Source organism: Pogona vitticeps, chromosome 11 (genome assembly GCF_051106095.1).
Source record: "Pogona vitticeps strain Pit_001003342236 chromosome 11, PviZW2.1, whole genome shotgun sequence".
NCBI classification, from domain to species: domain Eukaryota; kingdom Metazoa; phylum Chordata; class Lepidosauria; order Squamata; family Agamidae; genus Pogona; species Pogona vitticeps.
The window spans coordinates 25624931-25638543 of NC_135793.1; the positions used below are offsets into that span (position 1 = coordinate 25624931).

General features: G+C 58.5%; 2 protein-coding genes across 4 annotated transcripts; both read left to right on the forward strand.

Annotated features, from left to right (window-relative positions):
- Nucleotides 1-300: 300 nt before the first annotated feature.
- On the forward strand, nt 301-10638 carry GJB1 (gap junction protein beta 1). Of its 3 annotated transcripts, XM_078380737.1 has the most exons (3): nt 551-607; nt 4805-4930; nt 7869-10638. In XM_078380737.1, exon 3 carries the CDS (start codon nt 7881-7883, stop codon nt 8718-8720), a length of 840 nt encoding a protein of 279 aa, XP_078236863.1. In that variant the 5' UTR covers nt 551-607; nt 4805-4930; nt 7869-7880; the 3' UTR covers nt 8721-10638. The 3 variants fall into 3 exon arrangements, with proteins under 3 accessions (XP_078236862.1, XP_020651571.3, XP_078236863.1); XM_078380736.1 differs by lacking the exons at nt 551-607; nt 4805-4930 and adding an exon at nt 301-455; XM_020795912.3 differs by lacking the exon at nt 4805-4930 and having other exon boundaries at nt 468-607.
- Nucleotides 10639-12730: 2092 nt separating this feature from the next.
- On the forward strand, nt 12731-13606 carry LOC110080201 (gap junction alpha-3 protein). Its single transcript, XM_072981352.2, has one exon. The coding sequence runs from the start codon at nt 12731-12733 to the stop codon at nt 13604-13606; it is 876 nt and encodes a 291-aa protein (XP_072837453.1).
- The last annotated feature ends 7 nt before the right edge of the window (nt 13607-13613 follow it).

The window sequence follows — 13613 nt, forward strand, 5'->3', positions numbered from 1 at the left end:
TCCACCTCTGGTCACTCAATGCCAGTTCCTTCCAGCAGAGCCCCCACTTCCTGGAGAGTCTCCCACCTGGGGAGAGAGAGAGGCAGCAGGACTCCCCCTGTTCGCCTAGCGGGTGGCTCCGGGTGCGTAGCTGCTGCTTCCTTGCCTCATGGGGCCTTTGTGATCTTTGGGCTGCCCCATCAGCTGCTTCATTCGCCCTGTGCCAAAGGACCTTGGAATGGAGCGTCCTAGGACGCCGGTTAATGTTTAAAGTTCAGAGTCAGCTTTTTGCAAGAGGCCGGGAGGCTTTGGAGGTGGCCGGGGCTGCCTCGAGCGGCTCGTGGTGGCCTTGTTTACCAAGTTGCACTCCCGTCGGTGGGCTCAACAGGCACGGGGGAAACCGTCCTCCTGTTTCAGGGCGAGCCTTGCTCCCTTTGAGAGGTGTGAGCAGCCAGGAATAGCTAAGGCCTGACTAGGTAAGTCCTTTCTCCCTTCTCCTGGTGGGAAGTGGGAGGAAAGTGGGAGGGACCGTCCAGGGTATAAAAGACTGGGCTGGCTCCATCCACTGCCTGGAGGAAGGCTTCCCTGGTGTGTCCATCTGGCCGAATCCCTGTTGCCACTGCCACAGGTGAGTGTGCAGACCGGGAGGGGGAAAGTGGGCAGGTGTGCTGCAGGGGGGGGCAGGGTGTCTGAGGTTTGCAGAGGAAATCCATATCCTGCTATGGGCTGTGGGCGCCGCTCTCTTAACAGACTTCAGAGGCCAGACTCAGGACTTCAAGCTGGTGTCTTGCATATGAGCATCTCAGGTTTTTGGGGTTTTTTGAGCAAATCTCTTAGGATTTGTCATCAGCCCAGGAAACAAAACACAGGAGATGGCTGGGAGGTGGCGGGGACCCCTCTCACACTTCCCCTTTATGCTATCTTTACAGAACTATGGAAGCAGGATGCTGGGTGGGACCCCATGGGCTAAACAAAGATGGAGGGGAACAGCTGGCAGGCAAAACAGTTTCAAAACCTGAACTGGACTTCACCTGGGAAAGGTTTCAGTGCAGGATCTTGCTCCTGGCCAGCCTGGGGCCGCCCGGGACTAAACACGGCCCCTGAAAGTGGAGGTTCTGAAGTCGAAGCTCAGCCTCTCCGCAGCCTTAATGAGGACTCTGCTCCCTGAGTTGCTTCTGGCATGTGCGAATACTGACCGCAGGGCTGGAACGTGGCTGGCCTTCAGAAGCAGACCACCAGTTCCTTCACAGAAACCTCCTGACCACCAGTGGAACAGATGATGGCCTCAGATGGGGGCGGACTCCCTTTCCTTGAGATCTTTTAAGCAGAAAACTGAGAGTCGTTAGTCGTTAGGGAAGCTTCACCAGTGGGTTTCTTTGTTCCGCCAGGGATCGAGCTCAGCCAGGCTTGAGGTCCCTTCCTACTCTGTAATTCTGCGAACCCCCATGAACCCCAGCCATGGTGGGAATAGTCTGGGGTGCACAACCACAACCAATAAGAGCAACGGCTTTGTCCCTGTGCCACTCCACAGCACGACATGCTAGTGCCATATGGTACAAATCAGCACATGCCAAACATGTGGAGACAGCGCTTCATGAATCATTCAGGATTCTTCCTAGCTGCCTGAAGCCCACCCCTATTGAAAAAACCCATTATTTGGCTGCCATTGCCCCTCCAGAAGTACACAGAGAGGTGCTAGCAAAGAATGGCAAAATAAGGTAATACAACATCAGACCTGTCCACTTTATGGACTCTAACCCCCTAGAGAATGGCTAAAATCGAGGGGGGAAAGTTCTACACACACCTCAGACTCTCAATAGTAATCCAGAAGAGGCTAGGGTAAACTTAGGAGAGGAAAAACCGCACGCCTTACCAAATGGATGAATGCTGAAGAGCGCCTCCCACAGGACAAGCCCCTCTGTATGTCACTTAACAGGCTTTGAAGCCAAGCAGGAAAATCAGAAAACAAGTCAGTAAAATGGGGCTACTGGGATGCAGGACAAATTTTCTGCGACTGTGGAGTAATTTAATCAATGCAGCATTTTTGGGCATGAAATTTATGCCCCTCCACGTGTACAAAAGGAGACCTAGCAAATGGCTGAGATAACGCTCTTGAAGTAGCCCACGTCTGGTCAAAAATAGTCTAATTATCTTAATATTTTATTTTGTTTCTAATTTTGCCTATATTTCATTTACACCCATAATTTTGAATTGCACTGTGCTCTGGTATGAATAGAGAAGAAGATGGGAAGAGTAAACCTTCAACAGGTGGACGACCGTCAGGCTTCTTCTCTCTCTGGCTTTGGGGGACCCTTTTTCCTCAGCCCCGTGGCTGCTGTGGCAAACAGATGCCACGTTTTGTGCCTGTACGTCTCATGAGCTGCCTCTAGTTGCAGCGCCTTCTCCTGTGTCCAGCCCCACAGTTCCCGGGGGGGGGTGGCGCCTGAGCTGAGACTGAGCCCCCCACTCCTTACTGCTCACGGTCTCCCCCGTGTGCTCCCAGCCCTGCCCCTCCCCGGCTGCTCTTGTTCCTCTGCCACAACCTTTGCCTCTCCATCCCGGGCGAAACCTCATTGCCGTCACCATTAATCAATGACCCACCAAGTGGCAAGCTGACCACAGCCCATCTCAGTCCTCTCCCACTAAGTAAACGGTGGCCCGGACAGGGGTGGGAACCCTATTGTTCTGGATTACTTTCTTGGGTTTTCTGCGCCACACCTTCCCGCTCGTTCTGCGTTCCTGGTTTTATTCATCGGCCAGTCACGCTGTAACAATAGTTCTCTGGCTGATGCTCAAAACAGATTGAAAGCCACCATCCGATAAAGCAAGCTGCAAACAAAGCCCGTGTACGACTCGTCTCCTTCGTCAAAGCAGGGATCGCAGCAGCAACAGTAAATTAACACAGAAAGCCAATTAATCCAGCAAACGTGGCTGCAAGCTACAGTATAGAGGAGAACGGTTGCCTAGCCATTGGGGAGCCATGGACGGACTGGCACATTCACCCTCCTGGAGGCAGCAGCGCCCAAGAGGTGGCAGCTGGAAATCCTCCGCGTGGCCTTTCTGGTTAGGGCACCAAAGCTGTGAAAGTCTCTCACCCCATAAGGGTGCCCGGCGCCCTTTTTGGGCGAGCTGCCGAAAAGCCACATTTATCCTTGGACCTTTGGCGTCGGTTAACAATCCGAGCGGGTTTCAAGATTCTGCTGCTGTCGTCATCTGCTGATGGGTTGCTTACACATTCTTGGTTCGCTAAGGGCACAGTTTTAGTGGCCTGCCTTTTTATGATGATTCTTTAATGGCATTTTCTGCCTTTGGCGTGTGGACTTGAAAGCGCTTTTTTGGATGAGAAAGTAGCTTATAAGAGTGCATAAACAAAACAACTTCCGGTCTCCCCTCCCCCACAGAGGGGGCCCAGAGAGAGAGAGAGAGAGAGAGACCTTTGAGCTCAGGAGAACGGGCCCCCCTGTTCTCGGTCTATTTGAACTAGCTTAATGGTTACCCTCCGACTGCCCAGGGAGGCTGTCGTGTTCTGACCCCATCGTCCCCACGGCCAGCCAATAGTTTTCTCCCTTGGAGGGGTGGATTGGGACCTGCAACAGCTCTGGTTGAAGCAAAGCGCTCCATCCTGTTGAATCTGGGAGCCAGCCTCCCTCCCCAAGGCATTGAAAAGTTCATTTTCTGAATGGCGATCCTTGAGCTTTGGGGGTAATCATTCCCCCTCCCCCAAATAAGACACACACACACACACACCGGCTTCCATGTCTCTCCCCCTAGTCTGCCTTTGAAAGGCCTTCACTCACGAAGGGTTCGGCTTCAGTGAGGCTCATCCAGTGTGACCTTTTCCAGGTCACGCAGGATTCTTCTGTGGTTTTTGTTGCAGCCGAGAAGGGACTCCTGTTGTGTGTGTGTGGGGGAAAGGCTCCCCTGCCTTGAGGGGCCGGGGCATTCCTCCTGCTCAGTGGGCAGCTCCAAGGCTCTGGTTTCCAGGTTCAGGTGGCTTTCCCAGAACTTGAGATGCAGCCGGGGGTCGCTCGGGACCAGTCAGTACCCTTGTGAGAGGGTTCCAGCGCAGTCAGCTCTGGCCGGTGGTTCAAGACCGCTGGGTTCGGGCAGGGGGTTCTCCTCTCTGAGTCTGACTGTATCCACCTCCTGGGCAGGTGGGTGGGCAGGTGCGGGGAGTGTTTGTGTGTGGGGTGGGGGATAGGGATGGGTGCGGGGAGGGCATGACGAAGGACGCAGTGGAACTGAGAGCCTCTTTGTGCGCTGCCAGGCCTGGCACTGGGTTCCGGCACTGAGCCTCCATCCCGGAAGGAGATGCAAACCGCCATCCCTTTTCACAGAAACATGGTGCCACTGACGCCAAGCGGCGTCACGGTTGAGGCAGCCGGCCTGCGTTGAGGCTCCTGATCCCTGACCTTTGGGGGTGGGGGGTGGGGTGGGGGAACGGCAAGCGGCCTTGGACTCTTCCTCCCCTCCCCTCCCTCTTCCCCACGGGCACTGCCATGTGTTTCCTGTGGAGTGGGCAGAGAACGACGGGCTCCATGGCTCTCTATGCCACGGCGTTTGGCCCCCATGCCCTACACCTTTGGGGGCTCGGTGGGGGACGAGGACTGCTGCGGGGGGGGTCTTTGCCCCTGGCGCTGCCTGGGGCCAGGTGTCGGTGAGGATTCAAACAGCCCGGAATGCCACACACAGACACTTTGTTTGGCAAGGGTGGGCGGAAGTCCGGGCAGCCGGTTTGAATTCTAAAGTGTGTTGTTTGGGGGCCGATAAAGGCCCCATTGTATGCAAAATGGCTTATAAAGCAGCATATGACTTCCGAGCGCAGCACAGTCGGTGGCACCGGGGAGGCCTCAGCCTGGGTGCAGAGGGAGCCAAGAGCTGCCTGGGGAAGGACAGACGGACGGACGGACGGACCGACAGAAGGGCCAAGGGCCAAGTTCCCCACTGCAAGGTAACCTCCTCCTGGTCACCACGATGGCTCCTCTGGCCCAGATCTCCACAGGGGCAGCCATGAGCTGGGCGAGGGCTTAGGGGCAGGGGGGCTCCAGAAGATGCTGCCGTCTGTTGGGCATTTCGGTCACAGGGCCTGCTTCAGTGGTGGCCCCAAAGAGGTGGATTCCGTTTAAGAGAACTGCCCTTTTAAGAAGGAAGGAAGGAAGGAAGGAAGGAAGGAAGGAAGGAAGGAAGGAAGGAAGGAAGGAAGGAAGGAAGGAAGGAAGGAAGGAAGGAAGGAAGGAAGGAAGGAAGGAAGCAGGGAGGAAGGCAGGGAGGAAGGGAGGGAAGGAGGGAGCTGTGATGGATGGAAGGAAGGCAGGAGGGAAGGAAGGAAGGAAGGAAGGAAGGAAGGAAGGAAGGAAGGAAGGAAGGAAGGAAGGAAGGGGGCTTAATCTGCTTTTGCAGAACCAAGAGGTTGCCCAGGAAAGGTGGAGGGAGCCGGGGAGCAGGGGGGGGGCTTTCGGGTGTCACCAGAGGCCAGTTGTCTCCTTGCTTTTGGAGAGGCGAGACCCGGTCGTGGACAAAGCGCTGCCCTCCCTCTGTTCTGGGACTCCAAGGGGGGCTTATTCTCCCCCCCCCCGCCGCCGCCGCCGCGGCCTTTACAGGAGCCGAAGCCCACCAGACACCGTCCAGCCCCAGCCGGAGGTCCTGCGGCGGCTCACACACACCACACCACCCCCCTCCCCGGGCGGGACGGACCCGTCGGAGGCGGCAGAAGAGGCTCCCTTCCTGAGCGTTAACGAGGACCGCGCAGCTTTACCTCCGTCACCCCACAAGCTGTACAAACAACCTTGGAAAGCGGACTGAAGCAACCGCCTCGTCCGCCGCCCCCGGACGGTTATAGGTTGGAGGGGAGGGAGGGCGAAGGGCCGAGGGGCCGAGGGGCCTTCCGACGGCCACTTGCTGAGGCTTGGGCGGAGGTGAGACCGGACTCCGTGCGACTCCTCCGGAAGGCTTGGGGACGGGGACCGCTCGCTGAGGGTGTCCAGGGGAGCCCCTCCTTTCCCGGACCTTGAGTGGTGTCGGCCAGAAGGAGAAGGGAAAAGGATTTGGGGGGGGGGCTCAAGTCCCTTTTTTTCGGACTTTAGCAAAGCTGCTTGTGATTTTCTTTCTATTTCTTTCTTTTTCTTGGACCAGAATCTCCCAGCAAGGGGATGCTAGTCCAAAAGGAGGACATTTCCCAAGCCTTCCCACCTCCACCCCACCTTGCGTCGCTCCTCGAGGGGAGGCGGTTCCCGAGGGACTGGCTGGGCGGCAAGGGGAGGAAGGCGGCGGCGGCGGCCGTGGCTCTAACCACTGGGGCTCCAAGGCTGGGGCTGGTTGGGCCACCCTCCCTCCCTCCCTCCCTCCCCCCCGCACCCCCAAATCCGTCTTAGGACCTCTGGCTGAGGCGCCGGCGGTCTTTGTGGAGGAAATCCGTCCCGCCCGGCCGCCCCCCCCCGTTGTCCCTTTGGGGGTTGCCCTGCCCCGCCAGCAGTCAGGCAAGCGCTGCCGCTTCCGCAGGCCGGGTCTCTCTCCTCTCTCCCCCCCCCCGCCGACCCTTAGCGCGCCCTGTTCTTTTCCACGACGGCGGCGGCAACAGCGGCGCATGCCTCTCGTAGCAACCGTGGGAGGTGGTGGACGAGGGAGAGGAGGAGGAGGATGCTGCTCTTGCTGCTGCTGCTGCTGCTGCTGTCGGTTTCAGCTTGAATCGTGCCGTCTAAGCGAAGGGGTGGCGAACCGACACAGCCATGCGGGGTGTGTGTGTGTGTGTGAGATCGCAGGGCTACCCCCCCCATCCGCGGTGTGTGGGTCATAATAAAGCAACCGCCGACCACGGGAGGTACCGAAAGCTGCTCTCCGTCGTCCCCGGGGCTCCCACAGTCGCCGGCGGTCCTGTCCTTCCGGCGGCAGGCCTTCTTGCTTGCAGGGCGGCGGCGGCCTCCCTGGCGGCCTCCCGGCGTGTGGCCCGGATCGCTCGCCAGCGTCGCGGGGCGTTCCGCAGGCTTTTTGGTGCGCCGCTTTGAAGACCGAGCCAAAGACGGGCCTGGGGAACCGACCGCCACCCGGAGGGTTTCTCGGCCCCCTGATTCTGCCGGCTGTGGATGAGGAGAGGTGGGGTCTAGCCACAAGCGGAGGGCCCCGGGCGTCCCCCCCGCCCCCCCGGGTGACAAAAATCCCAGCATCACTTTGACCGACTCCAGAGCGAAAGTTGACGGGCGTGCCTTTGGAAAACACCCTTGTGCAAACTCGGCTTTTTTGGCAGTGCAGCCTTCTGATTGCTGTTGAGATGCAATTTTCAATAAGCCGGAGGGAGGGAGGGAGGGACAAGAGAGACCGGCATCCACTGTGGGGCTATGGATGTTGGACTCGGACTCCCATCATGCCTGGCCATGTGCCACTCTAGCTGGGCCTCCTCATGGGACTCGGAGCCCAACAGGAGCGGGAGGCCCGCAGGTTCCCTTCTCTTCCTTCAGGCAGAAGAGGGGACGAGGTCCCAAGGCCTGACCTCAGCTGCAAAGGCCAACAACGTGCTGAAGCCCTGGGGTGACAAAACAGAAAACGGTCGAGTTCCGGCAGGCCCTGAAGGGTCCCCTAATCTCGCCCCTTGCGGGCTGAGGGATCCATGGCCACCACCCCTCCGTTTATCAGCCCCCATGAAGGCCTGCCCACCTGCTTTCCAAGGTGGACCATCCCACCATCTTGTTCCCAGGTGCCCAAGCTTGAGCTTGGCGCTAGAACTCTTGGATGTTTGATTGGCATAATGATCTTGGGGGGGGGGGAAGGGAACGGGCAGTATCGGAAGAAGGTCTCCGGGAGTGCCAGGATCTCTGCGCCTCTCTCCTCGCTCCGTAGCCTGCACGTCCCCACCTGCTTCTGACCAAGCTGCTGCTGCTGCTGCTGTTTCCTTTCAGGTGTGAAGAACCATGAAGTGGGAAGGTTTCTACGCCCTGGTGATCGGCGTGAACCGCCACTCCACCTCCATCGGCCGCATCTGGCTGTCCGTGGTCTTCATCTTCCGCATCATGGTGCTGGTGGTGGCCGCCGAGAGCGTCTGGGGCGACGAGCAGTCGTCCTTCACCTGCAACACCCAGCAGCCCGGCTGCAAGAACGTCTGCTACGACTACTACTTCCCCATCTCCCACATCCGCCTCTGGGCCCTCCAGCTGATCCTGGTGACCACGCCGGCTTTGCTGGTGGCCATGCACGTGGCCTACCAGCAGCACCAGGAGAAAAAGCTGCTGGTGATGACCGGCCACGGAGACCCGAAGCACTTGGAGGAAGTCAAGAAGCACAAGATGCGCATCTCGGGGTCGCTGTGGTGGACCTACATCTGCAGCGTCATCTTCCGCATCCTTTTCGAAGCCACCTTCATGTACATCTTCTACATGATCTACCCGGGCTACCAGATGATCCGACTGGTCAAGTGCGACGTCTACCCTTGCCCCAACACCGTGGACTGCTTCATCTCGCGGCCCACCGAGAAGACCATCTTCACCGTCTTCATGCTCGCCACTTCCGGCATCTGCATCATCCTCAACGTGGCCGAAGTGGTGTTCCTGCTGGTGCGGGCCTGTGCCCGCCGCACTCACCCGACCCGCAACCCCTCCTCGGGGAAAGGCTCTTTCCTGGGCCACAAGCTCTCCTCGGAATACAAGCAGAATGAAATCAACCAGCTCCTGACCGAGCAGGACGGCTCCCTCAAAGACATTCTCCGGCGGAACTCAGGGCTACAGGAGAAGGGCGACCGCTGCTCTGCCTGCTAAGGCCATCCCAGGGGCGGGGGCCATCCCCTGGGGAGTAGCTTGCCGGGCCTGGCAGGATGGCTGGGGAACTCTGCTGTGGACTGCCATGGGCCCCATGCCGGCTGGCCTGCCCTCTCGAGAGCCACAAACACGGCCGTGGGTGCTTTCCACGTGTCCCAGTCGCCCCTTGCCAGCCCTGCCCGTTTTCTGTCCCCTTCTTTGCTCTGTTTACACATTGGTCCAGATCCGTTCTGTGGGCTTTGTGATAACAGATCCAACCACAGGATTATATGGCCCAGAAGCTCCCCCCTCCCCCTCCCCCACAAATCTGCTTCGGGGTGCAAGCACGGTAGGGCCGGATTCATGATCAGACAGGAGACCGACCAGCAGGCTCAGCCTTGGGCAGCGTCTTCTAGTGGGGAGAGGAAAACATCCTGCTTTCAACTTGGGCAAATAGTTTGACCTGCCAGCCGCAACGGCCCATATCATGCCCGATGGACCCAGGCAATGGCCACTTCCTCTGGTCTGGTTTCGCCCGTTCAGAATCTCTGTTGGGGGGGGGAACCTCTGCCTGCAGCTGGCAAGGAGCTGCTCCTGCCTCCAAGGGTGCAGCTGCCACCATAGGGGTGGGGTGGATTTCTGCTTGTGCCCACCTCCCAGGCCCCTTCCCCAGTCCTTCCACCCACCCCTCCCAACAGAAGGCAGGCAGGCAGAATTTGAGACAAAAAGTCATCCCCAAGCCTGGCGTTCACTCCGTGTTTCCTGCATCCTGAAATGGAAACGCTGTGCCTTGTACACGGGAACCCCTCGGGTCACCTTTGGGGATGGATGCAGTTCACGCAGATGCCTTGCTCTGCAGTTTTAAATTCACCCAGCGATTTCGGGCCCAGTGAGACTGCAAGACTGGGTGTCTTGCTCCTGGCCCTTCCTCTCCAGGTGTTCCAGAGGGAGGAGATTTGCAGCTACAGCCCATGCTAGCGGCTCACCCCTTTTTTGGGGTGGGGGGACATTGGCAGAATTCTGGGGCCTTCGAGAGATACCACCAAGGAGAAGTCTGAGGCAGGTGCCTTTCGCTGTGGTGGCCAGATCTCGCTTCTATGTACAGTACAGATATTTTGAAGGCCTGGAAGTTCTCCCGCAGGGAAAGGAAGACACACACACACACATACCCGGACTCTCTGCTGTTTTTAATTGGGGTCCATGGAGGGGGTGGGGGCAGGATGCTGTTGCCACTTGGCTGCACATCACTGTACCAAAGCAGTCACAGTATTAAAATGGTTTGCGCTCCTTGCCTTCAGGTGTGTTTGGCGGGTGCCACATGTGACCGATGCACTTACCACAGCCGCCGCAGGGGACCGTGAAGCCCAGCCGCTAACTTTCTCGTGCCCCTTTCCATGAGGTCTAGCTAAGGAGCAAGAAAGACCAGTCGGGGGATTGGATCTGTGTATCTAATCCCGTAGGCCAGGCAGTAACTCTGCAGCCAGCCCCTGCCTCCGTCCCGCCTGGGTAAGGCGCCTTGTGTATTCTGCTGTAAGGCACAGGACAACACCATCAGGGGAGCAAAAGCCAGGGAACACACACCTGAGTGCCGAACGACATGCCTTCCTGCTGGGAGCTTCTGAAACACACTTTGTGCGTAAAGGAAAACAGCACCAAGAACTTCAGTGGCTCAGATCAGGGAAGGCAGGGCAGGGTTGCGAGAAAGGAGGGGCTGAAAGCAGACCAAATCTTTAAAGCCATGCTTCCCCCCCCCCCACAAAACACACACACACAATGCTGAGGAAAATCACTGTACTTTTTCAGAGTGGTTTCACCCAAATGGGGAAAAGGCTGGCTGGGGCTAGGCAGTACCGATTGGCTAGTATCTGTACCCTCATCAACACCCCAGCTCAGTTTTGCAATTGTTTATTAAACACTTTTTATTTTTAATGGAATATAAGCTTTGTACCTGTTGATTTCTGAAAGGGAGGGGCAGACAACCTGCAGATAGGACCTGCCGAGGACAGCGGTCTTTGACACACGGGTATCCCAGTGTGCCAGGCAAGTTGTTCCAACCTAAACATGAACCTCTTCGCCTGGTTTTGGAAGCTAAGCAGGGTTGGGCCCACGTGGTACTTGCATAGGAGACCACCGGGGATTTTTCGGAGAGGGCTCTGAAGGACCTTTCCTGAAATGCTGGAGAGCCACGGCTGCCAGTCAGAGTTGACCAGTCTGAGGGCCTGGCTCCGCTCAAGGACGCCTCCAATGCTCCGTGTTGCTAAGAGAGGAGGAACTCCTGGTGGGTGAGGAACAGCCTGAAACCACTCGTTTCAACTCAAGCGCAAATCTTAAGAAAGGCAGGGCTGTGTAAAATCACAAAGATTTCAAAGTAGGTAACTGACAGCGACAGATAACAGGAAACCTGTTGGCACAGAGAGGACACCCACAGAGACCAAATCTTGAACCACCTTGCCTCCCTTCCCTTCAGGCAGGATCTTACCAAAGGGAGGGCCCACAGGATTTGTCTTGCACAGAAAACGCAGAGCCGGGACAGCAGCCGGAATGAACGGAGGACACCTCTCCTTTTCTCTCCTGCAGCCCAAGCCATGTCCTGGGTTGATCTCGGACCGGGTCTGTTAAATCGGAGCTGGGGGGGGGGTCCAGCTGCAAAGGCTGGCTACCCAGACCCTCCCCAAGCCTCCAAATGTTTCGGTTGTTCCCAAACATCTGCCTTGTTCAGAAAGGGTGCCACTGAGAAGAAAGAGCATCTTGCCAATGTCACATTGCCACGAGGCAGAGGGAGGAGTCGGGCGCTCTCATGATGAGGGTGGGCAAAGCGTGGCCCGCCAGCGGAAGGGAATGACCTTCCGAGCGCATGCAGGCTCCCAGAGGCAGGTCAATCAAAGGTGTCCCCCCCCATTTCAGAAGAGCTTCCTGCCTAAATATAACCCCTCTCACCCGGCACCCTCACCCTGCGGGAGGGGCTATAATTAACCCAATGCGCAGTCCAAAAATAAAGGTACAGAGGGATCCCCGCCCCTGCCTTTCAGTGGACCCCACACAGGCCAGTCACAGGGGGAGGCGCGAGAAACCCGTCAGCAGCCCAGCTCTGACACCGAGAAAGCCCAGCGCTGGTCGGGCACTCTTGGTTCCGCTGGTGGCACCGACAGAAAGGGACCCCCGGCCAGCCTCTAAAAGAGCCGGCTCTCTTTCAGAGCCCCCCCCCCCCAGCAGAGCCAGCTCCCTCTTGGGAGAGGCGATGCCAGCCAGGACGTGCAGTTCTTCATCCTGAGACCTCGAAGCCTGGAAGAGGTGAGTGGGATGGCAGCCGAGCCAAGCATGATTTGAACAGGCTGGCGTTCCAACCACCCTCCGCTACCCACCTCTCCAGCAACTTCCCCTAGTGGGGGGGGGCAGAGATTTCTGGGTTCGGGGGACACAACGTTTGTGGCAGCCACACAAACGGCAGGCTTAGGAGCACCGAAAGCTCTCATAGACTCCAGCCCGAGTCTGTAGATGCTTAGCCATCTTTGTTTTCCGGGGGACACGTGGGGCTGTGGTGTTCCTGAGCGCTCTTGAGATCTCCTGCTCGCAGCCTTGGGCTGAAGGCCTTGAGTTGCCGTATTTTTAGTACTTATCTTCTCGCATGGGGGGCGGCACAGGGGTTAGGGGTGTGAATGGAAATGCAGAACGCTTGGCTTTAACGCTCAGCCTGGTGGGGGGGGGCACATCCCCTGGGGGGAAAAAGCACGCCAGAGTGGCAAAGCACCTCTCGAGGCAGGAATGCCTTGCCCAGAAGCAGCAAAGCTGGCACCCTCTGGCAGGTGCAAAGCTGGGGCTTAAGAGACGCAATGGGACACGCCAGGCGAGGTGCCCGGATTCCAGAGGCAGAAGGGCTCCCGCCGGGGAAGAGGAGCCCCGCGAGCCTTGGGTCCAGGACATCGAAGGGCAGCCAGCTTGGCCTAGGGAGAGGCCGCCGGCTGGGCGGGAGGGAGCCCGTTCCGATGGTCCCTCACCGCGCCCCTGCTCCTCTTGGCTCCCTTTCGCAGGTCATGGGCGACTGGCAGCTGCTGGGGAGGCTGCTGGAGAGCGCCCAGGAGCACTCGACGGTGGTGGGCAAAGTCTGGCTGACGGTGCTCTTCGTCTTCCGTATCCTGGTTTTGGGGGCCGCGGCCGAGAAGGTCTGGGGGGACGAGCAGTCCAACTTCTCCTGCGACACCAAGCAGCCGGGCTGCCAGAGCGTCTGCTACGACCAGACCTTTCCCATCTCCCACATCCGCTTCTGGGTCTTGCAGATCATCTTTGTCTCCACGCCCAGCCTCATCTACTTGGGCCACATCCTGCACTTGGTGCGCATGGAGGAGAAAGAGCAGGAGGGCCTGCCCAAGACGCGGACGGCCGCCCTTAGCGGCCACCCCGCCTCCGTGCGGGATGCCTGTGGCCGGATCCGACTCCGAGGGGCCCTCCTGAGGACATACCTTTGCAACATCCTCTTCAAGGCTCTGCTGGAGGTGGGCTTCATCCTGGGCCAGTACCTCCTCTACGGCTTCGAGCTGAAACCCCTTTACCGCTGCAGCCGCTGGCCCTGCCCCAACACGGTCAACTGCTACATCTCCCGGCCCACCGAGAAGACTATCTTCGTCCTCTTCATGCTGGCCGTGGCCTGCCTCTCCCTCCTGCTCAACGTGGTGGAGGTCTGCCACGTGGCCCACAGCAAGTGGCGCCCGACAGGGGGTCTGGCGGAGATGCCGGCCGACTCCCTGGCTCCTTGCCCCAGCCTCACGCCCGCCAACAGCATCTCTTTCCAGGACAGCGAGAAAGTCAGTCCCGGCCCAGAGGGGGCCAGCCAAAGCCCCGCTTGGGGTGCAAACCAGAAGCACGGCAGCAAAGCCAGCAGCAAATGGAGGCCCGGGGACCTGGCCGTTTAGGGTTACG